This window comes from Strigops habroptila, chromosome 12 (genome assembly GCF_004027225.2).
Source record: "Strigops habroptila isolate Jane chromosome 12, bStrHab1.2.pri, whole genome shotgun sequence".
Classification (NCBI taxonomy): domain Eukaryota; kingdom Metazoa; phylum Chordata; class Aves; order Psittaciformes; family Psittacidae; genus Strigops; species Strigops habroptila.
In genome coordinates this window covers 16,060,387-16,079,368 of record NC_044288.2, presented here as the reverse complement: position 1 = coordinate 16,079,368, position 18,982 = coordinate 16,060,387, and the positions used below count along the sequence as shown (strand labels likewise).

At 46.3% G+C, this 18,982-nt stretch overlaps 1 protein-coding gene across 1 annotated transcript; it reads left to right on the top strand.

The window, feature by feature from the left end:
* Nucleotides 1-1,829: 1,829 nt before the first annotated feature.
* On the top strand, nt 1,830-17,409 carry LOC115616054 (serine protease inhibitor Kazal-type 5-like). The gene is made up of 13 exons (XM_030504867.1): nt 1,830-1,853; nt 3,296-3,423; nt 3,915-3,981; nt 5,673-5,800; nt 5,973-6,024; nt 8,321-8,451; nt 9,050-9,131; nt 9,644-9,711; nt 10,569-10,659; nt 13,047-13,174; nt 13,541-13,604; nt 16,684-16,736; nt 17,171-17,409. Exons 1-12 carry the CDS (start codon nt 1,830-1,832, stop codon nt 16,687-16,689), a joined length of 969 nt encoding a protein of 322 aa, XP_030360727.1. The 3' UTR covers nt 16,690-16,736; nt 17,171-17,409.
* The last annotated feature ends 1,573 nt before the right edge of the window (nt 17,410-18,982 follow it).

The following is an 18,982-nucleotide window of genomic DNA, read 5'->3' as shown; positions in this document are numbered from 1 at the left end:
ACTCGTTTATCCACCTGTTTCAAACCTTGCAAATGACTTTTCTCTCCAAGTTCTCTTTTTAACTGGACAACAAGGTGCACAGCTGCTTCCCACATAAATGACATTCCAGAACTTTGATGTCATCCTTATTTCCCTCAAGTCTTCTGAGAAACCCTGCACAGGATAACAACCTTCATTTTTATGTCTTCTTTGGGAGACAGCTGAGCAGGGCTACTGTGCTGGACCCTTTAGCACCAATAACAACACATCTCTGAGTACTGATCTGCTTGAGCAGTATCTATATGATCTGCCAAGTCCCACCTGGGCTGAGAAAAGCTTTTTCACTAGTAACACTTCAGTTTCTTCTGAAGACAAGGGAGAGACAAGAAATGGATGAGAATTTGGTAGTATGGTTTTATCGTTAGCACAGCTGCTATGTGAACTATAGCATTAAACTCAGAACTTCAACTGGGCCTCAAACTCGATGCTTTTCAACCTTGCCTGAAAGCTTACTATTTGGGTTCATACTGAGGTGTTTTATTAAAAGCAGACTGACTTCCAGAGGCCTTGAGTGATCTGGCCTTCCTGTTGTCTCTGCTAAAGCCAAGTTATCAAAACCCTTTCAGCTATTTTGTTGAGAGAAAAAAGGGTATTAGTGGCATGTCAACTGTCTATTTCTGTCTTATGAACCACTCTAAAGATGGCAAGAGTTCCTTTGGCTGTGTGGGGGAACTAAAACAATCTATTCATAGTTTTCTTACCTTGACAAAACGCAGGGAGTGACTCAAATATGTCCCATCCTTATGGAAATTAATTGTGTTAATGGGATCATTAGAATTTAGAACTACTGTCATCAAACTGGTTTTTGCAGCTAATGATGGTACCTGGGAAGATTATGTCATAATGAAGGCGGAGAATCTGGTCATCTATATATATGTGATCTGACCTGAGCCCTTTCTTTGGGTTTCATTGAGCAATGCACTAATAGAGTCAACGTAGGCAAACAGCTGCCACCCTCACCATGAAAATAGAAGGTGCCTCGGTGGTCCTTGCTCTGGCATTTTTCTGCTTCTTCTCAGGTTAGTAACTTCTGATGTTCTCTGTGCTGAAATGTGGGGCTGGCAGAGGACACAGCCTGGGACCTCCCATAAAGACAGTGAGACAGAGGATTAGAGAGCCCTTGTTCTTAAAAAAAGTATAGCGGCATAACTGGAAGACCATAATTTTTTACTGTACTACTTGTATTGATTTGATATAACACGTTCTTGGTAACAGCTCTTTCTCTTGCATGTGAAAATGTTTTCTCTTGTGTGTGAAAAGTTCTATTGATAGGTGAGAGTGTCTATTATTGGTTGACGTAACAGCTTAATAACAAACAATTGTGTAAGTGGAGGAATACAAATTTCCACCCAGATTGAATTTTATGTTAAAAGATTAACTTTGAAAAAAGTGTAATGCAATTTTTGGTAAATTCAGAAAACCAGGAATTTCTTGTCACACTTACTAAGGAATCCATTTTTGTATGGCTCCAATAGGGACTTTAGCAGGAGTTTAGGCTTGATGCAATGGTCTTTACTGCCTATTTCTGTTGAAAAAGAGCTAATGGAGGATTTCTTGATGGTTCCCTGTGATGCCACTGATGATGCAAGAGGAAAGGATGAAATGTATTATTCCGGCTCTAAGTGGCTTAGTAAAAAGAAACATGTATCAGCTACCTACCTGCTGACTCATTATTAATTTGACAATTTATGTGAGGTACTGCAAATGGAATGGGCCTTGAAAAGGAATTTGAAGTTTTAGACAAACAACAATGATATAGCCTGGCTTTGGTATTCCGATTTTAAGGGATGATGATGAAAGCCAAAAATATTTGGGTAAGGTTGATACAACTAGTGAGGCAGTGGGATATAATAATAAACAGTGAATCATTCTTGGAATTTGGATTTTAAGCCTGAGAAAAGTAACACAGTAAAGAAGGTCACAAAGACACAATAAATGGATGTGCTTTTGCATTTGAATGACAAAAAGTGCAATGTTCCAGAAAGTCTCTAATGCCCAGTCCTTTCTATTAGTGTGCAATAATGCATTGGATTAGCTCTTATCTTGAGGTTATTTGGGTGGATTAGGAAACCGCATCAAGTATTTTAATTAAATGCTTTTGATTTAAAATTTCCCTTCAAAGATTTTTGTATGGTTTCATTGTTGGTTTTTCTGTTGCAGATGTTGCCAGCCAAGCTTCGATTAAGGCGAGTCCAACCTTTTCTATTCTTATTCTCCTTTTGTTTTGTGAGCTATACTGCTTAATGCATGCTCTGAGCAAAGCCATTTAGACGGACTAATCTTAGATATCATAATGCTTTTTCAGTGGTGGAAAAAGCAGTGAATTTTTCCATGTTGAGAGACAACACTTTTGTAATACAGCAATGGCTTTAGCTGACAGTGTATATTTGGTGCACTATGCAGAGCACAAATCCGAACAGCTCTGGGCTGGAAACCTCATGAGATGAAGTTAGAAATGTCATATATTATATTTCTAATGATATTTCAGGATTTTGCTTCTGATCAGAAGCTGGGGTTTCTGCTGGATAATTTCCGAGTTTGATAATTAAAAGAATCAAGGCAAGTCCTTTGAGTCTCAGGAAATTATTTGATCCAATGACTGAGAAGTCAGCTCTGTTCATGTTTTAATCAAACAAGCTTGTCTCTTCGCAGTCAAGACCCTTTGCAAAACATAGTAGCCCAAAATAACTAAATGGTTCATTGATTCTCCCTCTCCCGCATTTCAGTTACCCAGCAGAAGAGGCAATTGGTTGCTGCAGCGTTACACAATATTACTGCTCTGTTTCCTAAGAGGATTGTCCTTTTCTGTGCTTCAGTCTTTCACCTGAATTGCTCTTCAGTCACTCTGGTCGATTCATTGCTCTTGCATCCCACTGGAACTTCTAGGGCTATATTTTCCACTCTTGACTAGCGTTATAACATGGATTCCTCCCCTGCAGCGGGTAGCAATTTGCAGCTGCATGCAAATTAAGTATGTATTCCTTTTCCCATGAATAATGGCCCTTACAATGGGTTTTGAACTTTCTCCTTTTTTGCCTTGGGAGCCACGAGCAGGGCTCTGGGTGCTGCCTGTACCACTTGTTGTGTGTGTTGAGGGATGGGGGTGAGGAGTGTGGTAGCCCCAGGGCTGGTGTTAACAAACTACGTGGAGAGCACGTAGTCCACCCAAAAAAGCTTAAATGTAAACAAACTGTTCTCAGGATCTTGATGGCCTCTGAGGGAGCCTCCACTGACTGCCCTCCTCTGTGCTTTTCAGGATGAGTGCACGCAAATCTGGTCACTTCTGCGCAGTGGGAAGTTTTCCTGTCCCACCACCAAGGAGCACATCAGCAGCCCGGATGGCAAAGCAGACCTCAACAAGTGCCTGATGTGCCAAAGGCTGATGTGAGTATTGACTGCCCGGTGGCTCACATGCTGGCTCCAGTGGCCACACTGACCATCTGCAGCATGTCCTCTCCTCCCATAGTGATAAGCACACTATCAGGACTCTCATCATAGTTCTGGGCCAGACAGACCTGTTAGTAGCTCTTCAGAAAATTTGTGAACTCAGTAGCACTCTCTAGCTCTTCACATAGAGTGTAAGGAGCAAATCCAGGATGAAAACGCTTGTTTCTTGTTTCCATAGATGGTGTTTAGTAGGGTGGAAACATGTGGATGTTAGGCAGAGAGAAAGGATGTCAAAATGCCCCCAGTGCAGAGATGCTAAACACTCTGGGCAGGTCTCACTGAGCTAGAGCCTCAGTGCTGGTCCATCCCACTGCCTTGCGCAAACGAGGAGGTGGGGTTGGCAGGACTGGACTTTAATCACTAGCTATTTTGGTTTTAAGTCTGAAGACTGCATGCTGCTCTGTCACTCATGCCTCCCTTTTTTGCAGGGAAAAAGACTCAAAAAACAAAGGGAGTGGTGGAGAGGTGAACAGGAATGTGGACTCCTTGGGAGAGGTGAGGTGAAACATTGCTACTAAAGTCAGTTTTATTGGCAATCTGGGAGCAGGACAATGTGGTGACATTGTGTCTTCCTCTGACCCACTTGCTGAGTGTGTTTCCTTGTCTGCAGTGGGAAATGATGGCTTGGCAGATGGGTAAGGACCCAGCTGTGTTTCTGTAATGGGAGCAGGGCAAATATACTCTAACTTGGGAAGAGGGTCCAAAGGAGCATGAAGCTTTGTGCCATTCAGGAGCATAAAAGAAACCAAAACTCCTTGTGGCTCCTCCCAGGCAATCTAGTCGCTGTCGGGCAATTACCAACATGGCACGTATGGTCTGTGCCTGACCCAGAGCACAGGCTAAGGAGTATACCTGCCTGTTTATAAGGCACACCATTGGCATCTGACAAATAATTAAGAGCAATGATGGTGTATGTGAGCTCTGACTAGGGCAGGGTGTGGGAGCAGGCTGACTCTAATTGTCCCTTGTTTATCTTGTTGATGCACCTGGCTGGTTTCTTTTACCCATAGCTGTTTTTCTAGATAGCACGTCTTTATGTGGAGGGAGTTGTCTTTTTGAGCCTTGGGTTTTTATTCTAGATAGGAGTGAACTGGTTTCCATCAGATAGTGTTGGTTGCAGTGATTTATTTTTTTTCTTTACATGTGGTTAAGCAGGGTATCTTTCTAGTTCTTGTGTGCCTGGACAATTTAAAGGCTCTGTAAAAGCACAGCTGTCCTAAGGGAGATCTTTTTTAAACACCTGACATGCCAAAGTGTGATTCTGAAGGCAGAAGGACAGTTTCAGTGTTAGGAAGAGACCTACGCTGAATTTCTTTGTTCAACCATAGATTTTCTGTCTGGCTTTCGGCAAGTAATTTTCTGGGCTTGACTTCCCCATCTGCAGAGCTGGGATAAGTTATCAAACCATCTCCTCTACACACTGTGAGGGTATAAAAATAATGTATTACAGCTATACACTTGGCAGATAAACTTAGAAGTGCTGCATAAAAGAACTTAAAGACTTCACATGTAGCATGTTTGTTATGCTACAAACCTGCTTGTGCACCCTGAAAGCTATAGGAAAGCTGTTCAGAGAAAAACAAAGACCAGGTTGAAATGCTTAAGCAGGTTTTGCTATAAAAGCCTCATGTGAAATAGAGTGCTTTGCTTCACTTAAGGCATAACATCATGTTAAGTGGAAGGTAAAAATACCCACCTCTTATGCCAGCATACCTTGGAACGTCAGGTGTGCAAAGATATATTTTATTTTTAATGCCTGCAGCTTCATCTTTTTACTGTGTGTGGATTTTAAAATTCTTGGTACTGTGTTCTCTCATGAGAGATGGGAAAACCAAATTCCTCATTCAAAATACAGTGGGAAACTATAGCTTTTATACGTAGAGCAGAACCTGGGTCCTTTAGGCAGGCTCCTGCATGTCTTATCTGTTAGGAATAAAAATAAGGCTACCCTGGCTGCAAAAGACAAATCTGCTCATCTAAACATACTAATTTATTTGGTTTATGTTGCATGCTGTAATTTAAGAGAACACATCAGGCAAACTATGGTTTTCCACTGAGTTACGCCTCAAGGAAACAAAATAGGGTTTGAAATATAATTCGTTGGGTGGATAATCCTTCGTGGATTTCTGGGAGATGCATCTCTGTCAGCGTATCTGTGACAACTCACACTCTTGGCATTTCCACAGGATGACTGCCAAGAGTTTCGGGACCTGTTCAAAAAAGGAAAACTTTCCTGCACAAGAGAAAATGACCCTGTCCGGGATTCCTCTGGGAAGCAACACAGCAATAAGTGCATCATGTGTGCAGAGAAGTTGTGAGTAGAGGCAAAACCCATCCTTTTCTCCTGAGAAAACAGTTGCTGGAGAGAGCCTGCTGCCAGTGCCGGTGGATGGCATTGCTTGCCCCTCCTGCAGCCGATGGTGGGGAAAGCCTTTTGCTCCATGGAGCACAGTGGTATTCACTTTCTCATCTTGCTTCTCTTCCAGCAAAAGGGAGAATGGACAGGAGTTATCTAAAAACAGACAAAAGGAAGATAAGGTGAGATTAAAGTATTAGGCAGGTCAATATAAAACTTTATTGGATTTTCACCCTAGATAGAGAAAAAGCAACATTATTCTACTCAGTTGCTCTTTCTCCACTGATTTAATTTTGAGATCCACTTTCCTTTCCCTCATTTCTTGTTCATGTTCTCAAATCCCCCAAGTGAACAACTTGTGCCTGAACTTTACAGTTTATCCTGCTGACCTCTGGATCTAGAGACAGGCAAATCCCATCAGAATAAGAAACCAGGTGTGCTGTGCTGTCCTAGAACCTGGCTCAAGGGTGGAGAAGTCAGTGCTGCTGAGGGTGCTAACTAAGTCAAAAAGAAAAATCTGGGTGAAAAGCTCTAAATCTGAACTCTGCGAAGCTGACAAGACCATTGTATTCTGGGAGGAGAGCTTGGCCCTGAGCTATCTCCATGGGCCTGTGGCTTTTCTTGTTGGAAACTTCGGAGCTGCCATTTGCCACCTTCTTTCTACACCCCTGCAGCCACCATGTCCCTGTGCATGGATGCTTTTCTGGAAAAAGCTCTGTAAGTGGAGAAAAAGCTGTTTTCCAACACTTACCTTTCAACTTCTGCTATGGTAGGGACTGGTCTGCTTAAGCCTCAGTCTTGGGGATAATCCTGTTTCAGTGCTTTTCCTAATGACTTTGGCATGAAAAAAAAGGAAGTGTAAGTGAAATTTGCTGATGACAAAGCTGGGAGGCAGCATCAGCAAAGAGGATCAGCAGATCACTCACGACTAATTGGATAGCGCTGAGGCCTGAAGTAATAGAAACAGGATAAAATGTAATAACTGCAGGATCACACAGTCAGTGATTAACAAGAATTCCTGCTTGTCACTTGGAAGTGACAAAGGATAAGAAAGCCCTGCATTTATTAGTGGGTCAGGCACACGACACGCCATGAAAAAGGCAAAGGCAAGTCTTGGATGTACTCAGCGAGGTTTTTGCAGCAGAGGTCAGGAAGCTAAGAGAGCTCCAGATATGCTAGTTCAAAGGGAGGCTAAGGGAGGCTATAAGGGGAAGGCAGAGATGTCTCAGAAGCAGAGGACTGGGGTGCCGAGCTGGGCTTGTCCCAGGGAACGAGGTACAGAGGGACTGGGAGAGTTTTCCTGGGCTTGTTGGAGAGGGAAAACATTGCCTGAATTCCACAGGTATGTGAGCAGAGGCTGGTGATGGGAAGCAGCAGTGAGGCTCTCAGGGGATGTGAGTTGGGTGCAACGCTTATATGAGGTGGGAGCAATGTAAGGTGGCTGCTGGCACAGCCGGTGCAGGGTCATCCTGTGCTGGATCATGTGTCTCCTCCTCATGGCTAGTTTGGCTCTAGGGAAATGTGAGGCTTTGTACTCTGTGTGTTTTGCTGGTGTTAGTCCAGTAGCAAAGCTGAGAAGCTAGAGGCTGACATGCCCTGGCTGGGATGCAGGACACAATCCTGAGGAAATCCTTCCCTGGCAGAGAGAATGAGGTGTTGGAAACTTCTGAGCAAAGCAAAAGATGATGCCAGTGACCCACTAAGGACCTTACTGCAATTTAACCAAAACTCTCCTATGCACAAAACAGGCAGAAAAGTACAAGTGTTGAAACCTACTTGTAAAAAAACAAAGGGTAAGCAGGATGCAGTTACTTATCCTTTGTACTTGCTGTTTGGGATCTGAAACAGTTGAAATGAGGGAGATTGAATGTTTACATTTGCCCCATGTTACATAACAGGGGCAAATTAACATGGTTTCTGTACAGTGATTTTGAACAGGGAACAAATTAATCATCCACTCTGAAAACAGACTTCTACTGCTCTTGGACTATTAAGTATATTTACGTCGTGCTTTTATGTTGTAACTGCTGCTTCTTGATTGACATGGCCCAAAGCCTGGTTGGTTTTGGGGATACTACTTGCTTTGTAAGTTATTATCTGAGCTACAACCTGGGAATAGGCTGTAGCTGTGTATTAAGGATGTTGGGAGAAGTAGGAGGGACTTTAATACCGTATCAGTCACATCACTGGCATGCTTTGGATAGCCCAACAAGGAGAATAATAATTAGTTGGACCACACTAGAAAACTCCCAACACGTGCTGTGCAGGCAGAAGGACCCGTAATTTTTCTGACTCACTCTTCTGTTATATACTAAGTGGCTGCTACTGCACACCCTCTTCTCTTGCCCACACCCAGGCTCTTCTGTGATGCATTTGTGATGCTTCAATACTTTTCTGGCAGGAAATGCCAGGTTTCTAAGAATCAGATCAATAAGACAAGGAGGACAGGGTACCCTAACCACTGCCCTCCTTCCACAGGACGACTGCAGTGAGTTCCGCTCACAGTTCGAAGCTGGTGGACGACTGTCCTGCACGAGGGAGAATGACCCTGTTCGGGATTCCTCTGGCAAGCAGCACATCAACAAATGTCTCATGTGTGCTGAGAAGTTGTGAGTACAGCTTCCTCTGAGCCACAACAGCAGAGAGGGAAACCTCCAGCAGCAAAACCGCAGCTTCTGCCTCTGAAGCTGCATCAGGGCGATGCCTGGGAGAGAGTCCTGAATCCCAGTGACCCTTCAAGAGATGTTCCGGCAGTAGGGCTCCAGCCATTTCCCCTCTTCCCACTTCCCTTTCAGTGCAAAGGGCCCAGGGGCAGGTGAGAAGCAGCGTGGAGTAGAGAAGGAGAAGCAAGGTTGATAGAGAGCAAACCCTGTCCCAGGGGGCTGCTGGGCGTGGGCAGCTCCTGAGGAGTTTCCCATGCGTGTACTTTGCCTTCCAGATGCTCTCTCTCTACTCCCATAGAGCATATGCAGAAGCAGCCCTGATATGAAAGCAACCACCTGGATCCAGGATGTAGCGTACAGTGGGAATGGTGAGGAGAAGGGAGAAGGTTTAGGGGTGGGAATTAGGAACAGGACCACCAGGAACAGGGACTGCGACGGGGAGGTGGTGCCTAATGTCATGACACTGGCTTACAAGGCAGCCTTGGGTTCTGGTGGCAGTCACACTACTATAGCACTTCTTTTTCCTCCTCTCTCCTTCTTCCAGTAAAAAAGAAGCCCAAAGAGGAGGTCAGTCTGGTGGAACTGGCCAGCGCAACAAACAACAAGCTTCAGTGAATTCAAGACAGGTGAGATGGAGCTCAGAGCCTGCTCTGAGCTCAGAGAACAGGGCTGGTGAGAGTCTGTGGGATCCTGATGGCCAGGGACTGTCTGTGGTCAGCCTGGGGTGCTTGGGATGCTGGAACCAGCTAACGATGGGGGAGAAGCAGGTTGTGTTGGAAAGCCTCACTCATTTGCGGGATGAACCTATGTGTGAGCAAACAAAATGGGCACGTTTGGACCTGACAGAACAGCCCCTCTCACTTTCCCAGTGGTGTGATGCTATATGAGAGATAAAGGGCAGGTTCAGGCACCCACAATCCTGTAAGCCTCAGATGATAACATTTGGTGGGTATTAAAGCCAAGGGGTGGGTATGGAGCAAACATCAAACCTGCTTCTCTAAGAACAGCCCCATAAATCTCTGGGTCTGGGAGAAGAAGGGGGGAAGGTACAGGAGCTGCTTTAGCTTTGCTGCTTTTCTAGTTGTGTAAAAGTTGTTTCTGTGTTTGGTTGTTGACTGTGATCCTGCCCCTTTTGCAGAAGGGCTGTCATGGTTCAGGGTCACAGCAGGATATGAATGAGAGACGTCCCTTCTCATCGAGCAGAGGGTAAGTTCAGCATTGCCTGGGATGGATGGCAGCCTGTCCCCCCAGCCACCCCACAAGCCCTGGCACCAGTTTCTGTCCCCTTCCACCTACATGCTTTTTCCCTAGAGGTGGTTAGGACGTTAACTGGAGCCAGAATGGTTCAGTAGCACACAAGGAGCACTGCCTGGGATAGAGAATTTAACACTGTGGTTTTGATGCTCAGTACAGCACTTCTCCCCACTGGCTAAGCTGGTGATGGGGAAGAGGCACGTAGAGTGGAGCATGTTCTCATGCAACCTTTGCTCCTTTTTGGCCTTGACTTTCCTGTGTATGAAGCACCAGTGACTGCTGTGCTCAAAATCCCTCTCGGGACATCTTTGCTCAGCAAACTCTGCTTCCTGGCAGAGCATACGTGTCTGCCTGGCCCTGGCTCACCCTCACTATTGGCTTGGAGTCAGTGCCTGGTGCACCACGTGCTTTCTGGGCACTGGTCAGGCAATTCTGTTTGTTCTGTAGCTGCTGGATTTGAGCAGGACCCAGCTGCTGGTTTTTTCAGAGCTGTTGCTGGGAAGCTCTGGGATTTCTTACTTTTGGCTGGTGCAAGTCTTTCTTCTCCCCATCCATCAAGGGATGCCAGAGCCCTGGGGAGGAGTGGTGCTTGGGCTGAGCACAGGGCAAGGTTTGTCGGGCTGTCAGCTGCCTCCCTGTTAGCATGCGACTGGGGGGTTTCTCGCCCCTCCTGTGTCAGTGGGTGTGTGGATGCCATAGTGCAAGCAGCTCCCTGTGGGGGTCTGTGGAGAGGGTGGGTTTGCACTGTGCTCCCCTTGTTCAGGAGGGGTGGTGTGATGAGCTGTCTATCTGCTCTTTCTCCCTGCCAGCCCACAAGGAAATGCAGCTCAGAGCGGTAGGAACTGCAAGACGGCGCCTGGCCGCAAGACACAGAGCAGGGACACCGATGCCTACCGGCTGGTAATCCTACCTCCTGCATCTCAGGTGGCACCTGCATGGGCAGAAATGGGGACTGCTCCCATGGGGAGCTCTGCTGGTGCTAAGCCCCTGCCAGCTCCTTTCCCAGCAGCTCCTCCTGTTCTTGCTATGACCCTAAAGCTTCCCACTTGGCCTCATGTCCTTGGAAGGGTTTGGATGAGTGGAAGCATCTATAAGCCAATGGCAAGCTTCTGTATCACTCAGCACTGAAGCAGAGGGAAAGGGAGTGGGGCTGGATATGCCCATATGGGCCCCTCCTAAGCCAATTTTGCTTCTGGGCTAGACTCCTTATGGAAGTACCTCAGCTATGGGGGTCTTGAGCTCAGGCTGGATGCCTGCCCCACATGCAGTGAAAGTGGGGTGAGGAGTGCCACCCTCCACGTGTTGAAAAGGTGCTGAGTTAAAGGCCATGGCCAGAACAGGGTGATGGAGCTGACCAGGGGATGAGGACAAGATTGGCAGAGGGAAGGAGTGCTAAAAGGGGAAACACTGAGTGATAGATGATGCCTGTGTATGGAATAATGTGGGAGGAAGATGGAGGTGTCTGCTGTCCCTTGTCTCCATGAAAAGAAAATGCAATAGTTTCAACAAAGCTAAAAGTGGAAAATATGAAACTAATAAGAAAAAATGAGTTACCATCAAAAGGGAGACTAAACTGTGGATCTCGCTGCTATAGGGTGTTGTCAAGAGCTAGGATGATATTTTAACCCCTCTAGCATTTGCATGAAGTAATTTAAATAACATTTAAATGGAAGGGAGAGGAAATGTTTTTCTGTGGACCTCACTACAAACTGCCTTAACTCTCTCTGAAATTCTTCTGCTGACTGCCTGTAGAAAAGGGATATTTGAGTTAAAAACATTGGCAGGTGGTTCAGGTACAGCAATTTTGGTGCATTCCAGAGGAGGCAGAGGTGTGACAATGCCACTCTGCTTAAGGGCTTAGTGGTATTTCCTGGTAGCGCCGGAGGGGGAGTGGATGCTGATGAGCCTGATTGACAAGAGGTGATTCAGAGAGCAAATCTCCTCCTCTCCTCTTTCCAGGGCCACCTGTGGGCTTTGTCACGGGAATTCCTCAGTGCCAAAGGGGTGGTGGCACTGGCTGCTGGGACCGATAGTGTGTGGGGCTGCGGTGGGGTGGCTGCAGTAATGCAGACACATGGGTCATGCTGCGGGCAGCAATGTCTGACACGTAGGAAGGCATTTAGCAGAGAACTGCAAAGGTCAGCATTGTCTGCTTTCACGTCATCCATAATTACCCAGATGAGGGAGGAAGAGGCACATTAATGGAATTAGCAAGTGATGTTTAACCAGCAGGTGCTATCACAGCATCCCAAAGTCACCATCCTCCCCATGCCACCTGGTGTGAAATCTTCCTTCCCTCTGGGGCTTCCTGCTCTGTAGTGCTGTTGATAAGTCGTCATTTTGTGCTAAATGTGGCATCTCCAGGTGGGACAGGAGGAGGAATGTCCTCTCCATCCCAGATGCATCTCTCCTATTGCACAATTTACAGTCGTTGCAATATGTTTTGTAGCACTGGAGATGGGAACCCATTAGTCGCTCCTCCTTGGTCTGTTTTTCAACATCCGGAGCAGGGGTGGGTGACCAGGCTAAGGAAGGGGCTGTGTGTGTGTGCCAGGGAACAGGCTGCAGTATCTCTGACCTCTGCTGTTTGAAATTTGCTATGACTCTGCCAACACCCACCCTGACATGCTTCTAGTGCAGAGATCTAAGTGCGTAGAGGCTTTTTGGGGTCCCTAAGGGACTCCTTGTGCTTGGAGTTTGTCTTGGTTGTGCCACGTGTGGTTTGTAAGGAAAGCTGTGTCTAAATGTTCCTGTTGTTGTGCTCGAGAGGAAACAAGAGGGCACCCTTAATTAGTCATAGCTGCTCGTATCTGCTTATGTCTCCTCACACAGTGGGTGTCAGAAGTTGTGCTGCGTGTCTCACCACCCTCGGGCAGTGCGAGGCTGCTGCAGAGGGTTTTCCTTAATTTTGGCCAATGGGTTTTGTCTTTGTTCTTGGGGATGAAACAGCATCAAAGCCTTGGTAAGGAGGACTAGGGACAGGCAGCGGTTTTCATCTTCTGTGAATCCCTGGTGAGAGAAATAAACCTGCCCTGTACCAATGTGCCAAAGTGAAACAGATGAGTGGGGTCTGTGCTGGGCAGGGCAGGCTCTGTCCCCGAAAGCTTGGCTGGCTTGTCCAACAAGAGACACTATCTTCTACAAGCCTGGCATTATTGGAGGAGTGGGGGACCTGCTGGAGGGCAGAGGGGCCCCATGGAAAGGCTTGGTTTGTAAGTGCTTTTAAGTCACTAAAGGAGGGTCGTGCAAGTGAACCAGCACCAAATGTGATTTCTTTCTCTCTTCAGCTGGACTGTGATCGAATTCTGCACGGGGTAAAGGGTGGAAGGATTTTCTGCAGCAAATCCTCACAACCGGTCTGTGGCACTGATGGGAAAACATACAAAAATGAATGTGACTTGTGTTCAGCTGCCATGTGAGTAGGCGGAGAGATTTCAGTAATACAGGGCCATCCACCATTCCCGAGTGTCTTTTGCAGCACAGTGTTTGTTTTGATATATCATGACTCATTATCAAGTGTGTCCTTGGTGCCTTGCTGTTAAGCAAACATAGATCAAAATGCTTGAGATTAATCTGATGACAGCTAATTAAGATACACAAGTTTCCAGAGTCCCTTATTCCCTTTCTGCCCGATCATAAGATTGCTTGGGGACTAATAAATGCCATCACATTGAAAGTAGCATCAAAGTATTAAGGAGCCCACAGAGGACTGTCATGCCGATGGCAGAGTGTTGTGGCATTGCAAATGAATAATAAGCAATGTCTTGTCCTCACTTTGCAGGAGAGCTTCAAACTACATCACGGTAAACTATCGAGGTGAATGCAAAAAGCCTGCTCCTGAAGTGGTAAGCGGCATGCCACAGCTGGGCTGGGGAAACATCAATCTCTTCCTTTCCCCTTGTGAAACTCCACTGCTGGCACCGTCTCAGCTTGTGGGGACCTGATCAAGGCAGCCACAATGGAGAGTGAAAAATGAGAAGTAGTTGTCAGTCCTTGACCCTGCAGGCTGGGTAACCAATGGGTTAATTGAATGAACAAGTTAGCTGAACTGACAGGTTAAAGCCATGCTTTGCAACTGCTCTTCAGCCATGTGGTGCAGCATGCTCCGGTACTGTCAGGGTCAGCTCAGGGCATCCTGCAAGCTGGAAGGGCTCAGTTGTACCACAGGCTGGGGCATTGGAACCCCCCATCTCCTCTTTTCTTTATTTTTTTCTTTCTTTTCCTGGGGTGGGATGTTGCTGAGAGGTGGAGAAAACCACCAAAATGCATCTGGGTTGTGTATAGCACCCCACTTCTCACTCCAAGTGCATAGTGGGGAGCCAGTCTGGTCCCTGCACCTGCAATGGGATCATTAGATCCCCACAAGTGGGGTGCTCATGGTCCAGATGTTTAAATACAGGTTCAGACTTGGATTTAATATATAACCTGGGCACAGTCTCCATGTTTTACCTGGGCTGTGTGGTAAGAGTGTGACATGTCTGAGAAAACATCTGGCTTTCGTCCTGGGACTTTGGTGAGGACAGAAAGACCAGAACTGCGTGAACCATAAAGGGCTGTTTTCCCAAATAATATCCAGGGAGATGGTTGGGAAATGAAAATTACTCACTAGGTGGCACACTTTTGGGAAAGGTCTTGAGCCTTGACATCTTGCGTGATCCCACATAGCGGATGAGTTAAACATTTCTCAGTTGTGCTTTGTCTTTCCACCAGCGGAAGCTCATCAGTCTCCAGCACTTTGATCTGCAGCCAGGGTTTCCCAGCTTGTGTCTCTGGAGCATGTGGGATGCCCTGTAGCACCCTGGGAGGAATGTCCTCTGTATTGGCATGAACTCCTGAGAAACTGAATATTAATCCTGAGGGAAATATTGAGAATTGCTCCCTGAAGAGAATCAAAATATTGAGCCAGCCAAAGAGAAGTTCTGTAAAGTTTTGAATGGGGGCTTTAGTTTCTGAATACAATTTTGGTATGAAGGTGTTTGTAGGCAACAAACAGCTTTCCTGTGGGGTAGCCATCATGCCATAGGGTCATGCCATGCCAGCATGCTCACTGTCAGGGTGCCAGCAGGTGCCCAAAACATTAGAAAGTAACCATCCCAGCTCCTCTTCCCCTCTTCTGTAGAGCAGCAGTGTTCTCTGTTGTTGAGAAAGTTAAAGAAATTACAGTGCAGAGAGAAATAATTTTGCTTGTGATAATACTGGGGGCCTTCATGTTTCAACCTTTAGTATGATGGTGCCACTGTTGGCTTGTGTATTCTGGGGCACAGGGAGACCAGGCGCTGGTCACAAAGTCACCTGCCAAGCCTATAGGTGACTGTGCTCATGCTGCCCAAGACAGATGAGATTGGGTATACCACGAAGCTGAAAAACAGAGAGGATTCCCACAAAACTGTGCCTGGTCTGGGATTCCATGCTGTTCTGTGTTTTACCAAGCTGTTATGGCTCTCAAGCCTTTGCAATTAGAGGAAAAGCCTTTGCCATTTACTGAAAGTCGGACAGCCTAGTAGCTGTGTTAAGTATTCCAAGGAGACTTGAATGCAATTAAAAGGGAAAATGATAAGCTTTTTCCTTGAGGCAAGAAAAGCCAAACAAACCCCCATGCACAATGGTTTATTTTACTTATGAATATTATGTCACCTGAAGAATCAGACTGGAAATTTATAGAAGCTTATGAATGACATACAGAGCAATGTTATTTTCAGCACTGAAATTTATGGTCACTTTCAATATGACGAATTCTTCTTTCTGCCGAAGATTCAGGCACTTTATATGCTACTAAAACCAGGAAACAAGCTCCAGCAGTGCTTTTGGCATCAGAAATGATTTTAGACAGTTGCAATGTGCAGAATGAAAATGCAAAGGCCCCTCTTTAAGCTTTGGCGGAAGATAAGAAATTGTTAATTCCAAAATGTAATATTTCCTTGAGCTATGTTTTGAAACTATTCGTGGAGAGCACTGGGTTGCCTGACAAAATATGTGTCCAAGCCATTTCGTCCCTTTGCAGCTCAGTGTCTGCATCCACTCCTGCGGGCAAAGCTGCTACTGGATTTCCACACTTTCCCTGCCTGGTGACCACATTGCCTTCAGGGAGGGGTGCTTGTAGGAAGGGGTGGGAGCAATGTGGCTTGGGAGAGATCTGACACTGAAGGTGTATTTGTGCAGTGCTGTGGTGGAAAACCTTGCATGCAGGGATATCCTGTCCCTGGGGCCTCAGGCTGGCCAGAATTCAGGCACACCACCTTCTTTGGGAGGTCTGTGCCATGACCAAATTCCTCAGATCTTGTTCTGCTTTACTGAAGATAAATGTGGGTTTGAGTCCTGGGTTTAGATATCTTTCTTGGTAAGCTAGCTGGCCAAGAGGTCCTGCAGTGCTATGTTGCATGGGTGAACTAATTGTGGGTCTTTCTAGCACATTTCACTTTCAATGCTGCATGTCTCACAGTTCCTGTATTTGTTCAAAGGTTTTTCTAAGAGCCATCCATGCGATAGTCGCCAGTTAGTCAATAGGTCAGGGAACAAAGGGAATATCCAATTTCTCCTTTTTAAAACAATGTATTTCTTAACAAACAGACAACTCCCATGTTTTCAGTGGGCAAGTCCTGGTTTTCTTACAATGCCTGTTGTTTCGTAATGCTGCTTTTTCAGATGGTGGAACGGGGGTGGGGAAGGGGGGGAGCAGGTGTAAAGCAGGACCTTTCCCAGTTATATAGTAGGTGTGGAAAGCACCTAGTTTCAGGCTGAAATGAGTCTTGTTTTCCTACACTGGCCGTGGCCCAGCCTACTTACCCTGGTGCCAGGCTCTGATGCAGTTCCATGTGGCTGCTGAGCTGGCCAGAGGGGCTGTCATGCTGATACTAATGCTTGGCAAATGTCACACAGCAGTGGTCATGCTTGGGGATGGACTTATTTTTTGCTCTTTCTTTCCAGAAGTAATGGAGATCAGACTGCCAGCAAACACCAGGGATCAGCTGTGACCAAAGGTACAGAGATTGGCAGTGATTTACCCCCTTTTGTCCAGCTTGTCCTCTGTGGGTTGTGTTTCACAAGGGTTGGAGTGTCCTGCCTTGCCTGGGCAGTCTGCAGGGCTGGTGCAAAGGGCTCTTGCAGTGTGCTTTTCTCTCTTATCACAGCCAGGGGATGGTGGGGCTGAGTCCATGGGAATATGCAAATATTCTAGTGCTGTGGTGGTGGGCCCTGCCCATTCCTTTTACCCTGCTCTGTTTTTTGAGTCCCTGCTGACTGGGGAGGGCACTGGCAGAGCAGCATGCTGCTGTCCCCCATCATGTGGAGGCAAGGGTAGCCCAGAGCCCCTACAGAGTGTGGGATCATCAGCTTTCAGGTTTCCCTATGGTTCCTTCAGGTCCCTCCACCTTCTGGGACTATAGTAATAAACTGTCTCCCGTTGTCTCCCTAGGGCAAGTAAAGGAAGAGTTGATGTTGAGCATCAGGAGAGCTGCCGAGTCCCCAGGACTGCCAGAGCTGCCTTCATCCCCTTCTGCGGCCAATGGGGCCTGTCCTTGCTCAGGTGGAGGGCGAAGGGCTGTGGGGACGCAGCGGTGTCTTCTCGGGTCTGGCCCACGTGCACCGTCGCGGTCTCTGCTGCCTCGCTGTGTCTTAATGTGCTTCTACAATAAAGATAACTCAGCAGCTTCATGTCACTTTTCTTCACTGAGCCTCATGGGAGGGACGCACCAGTCCCCTCTCCAGATTTACACTGCATGTCCCTTAGGCAATAAGCAAGTGCAGAGGCCCCTGGGGTGCACCAGCTGCTGTAAATACCCAGTGAAGATGTTGGACCCAAGGAGGAAGAGCATGGTCTGGGGTTTTGTGAGGGGGGACCAGGGGTCAGGTTCTCCCCGAATCGATGTGGGGTCTTGGGTCAATCACTTCACTGCCCTTTCAGCACTTTTTTCTTGTCTGTAAAAGAGTTATTAAAAGATACTTACCTACCTCAGAGGGTTGTTTTGAGATTTAATTTGGAAACTCAAGAGGAAAATTGGTTTTAAGGCACTCCAGGCGTTGGGCTGGCAGTTTAGCTGTTGCAGTAAATGTCCTCTTCCAGCATCCTCATCTGAGGCACTGGGAAATCCAGACCACTTTGTTCTGAGCAGCTGTGGGAAGTACATACACCTTGATGGGTCGTGTTGGATGGTGTGCTGAGTCCTCTCCCACCAGAGCTGGGGGCACAGCTGGGAAGGTCTCTGGAATCTGGAGGTGTGAATTTGGCCAGCAGTATTTCTTGCTCTGAGGGGGCAGAAGTACTGATGTTGTCCTTGAGGCAGTGTTGGCCAAGCAGAAACCTCAGCCATCTAGGAGGCCCGTAGACCTTCACCATGTACTTCTTGGTCACCCTTCTGCCTTGGCCTGAACTTCCTTCCCCGGACAAGACTCTGTGGGCACAAGGGCTCAGCCAGTGCCCATCTCAGAAGCCATCTCCTGCAGGGAGAGAAGTCCTTCCTTCTGGGTCCTGGTGCTGGAGGAGATGGAGGAATGGGAAGTTCCATGGTGTTGAATGGCTTAAGCTATTTAATATGAAGTATCATTGTTTTGAGATGTAACTGATTAATAGACAGTTCTAATTCATTTATAGACTGAAACTGTTTTAAGATGAAGCCAGGTCTTTGAGCTAAGGGCTCCCCTGACTTGTTGGGAACAACGTATCTGAGAACGGAGCGGGATTTGCAGAGCAGGAGACTGTGATGGTGGGTTAACAGAAATCTGCTGGCAGTTCACACGCACTTCCTGTACTTTCCTTTATAGCTGATACTTAGAGCAAATACGTTCTTTATTTGTGTAAACTTTATGGCAGAACATTTCTAGAAGACCTTGAATGAACACAGACAGTATTTGAGTCCATTTTAGCTGTGACCTGATCTGTAAACACTTTCTGTTGCAGATAAGGCTAGAGTGACTTTTTTTTTTTTTTCACCCTTCAGATTTTGGCATGATTTTACCTAATACCAATTAATTTTGCTCCCACCAAAGGCATAGATTTTTTGGGTTTTTTTTTTTTTTTTTCCAATTAAGTTATCAAATCCTTTTTTTCTACTGCAGCTAATGAGAATTGATTTTCAACTCTCAAAATGCTTACATACCTATTACATTTTATTTCTGCTGATAATAAAATTGGATTTTATTATCAGCAGACCAACATAAGTAGGTGTTAATATTTTATTTGCAGATTTTTAATGTGAGCAAACACTATGATTTAGAAATAAATTATGAA

Bases quoted from the DNA above. Each gene is read 5' to 3' on its own strand.
- LOC115616054 (XM_030504867.1), top strand. From the start codon at position 1,830: ATGATGAAAGCCAAAAATATTTGG. The intron at 9,712-10,568 runs GTAAGTTCAGCA...TCTCCCTGCCAG, and splicing joins CCCTTCTCATCGAGCAGAGG to CCCACAAGGAAATGCAGCTC. The intron at 10,660-13,046 runs GTAATCCTACCT...TTCTCTCTTCAG, and splicing joins ACACCGATGCCTACCGGCTG to CTGGACTGTGATCGAATTCT.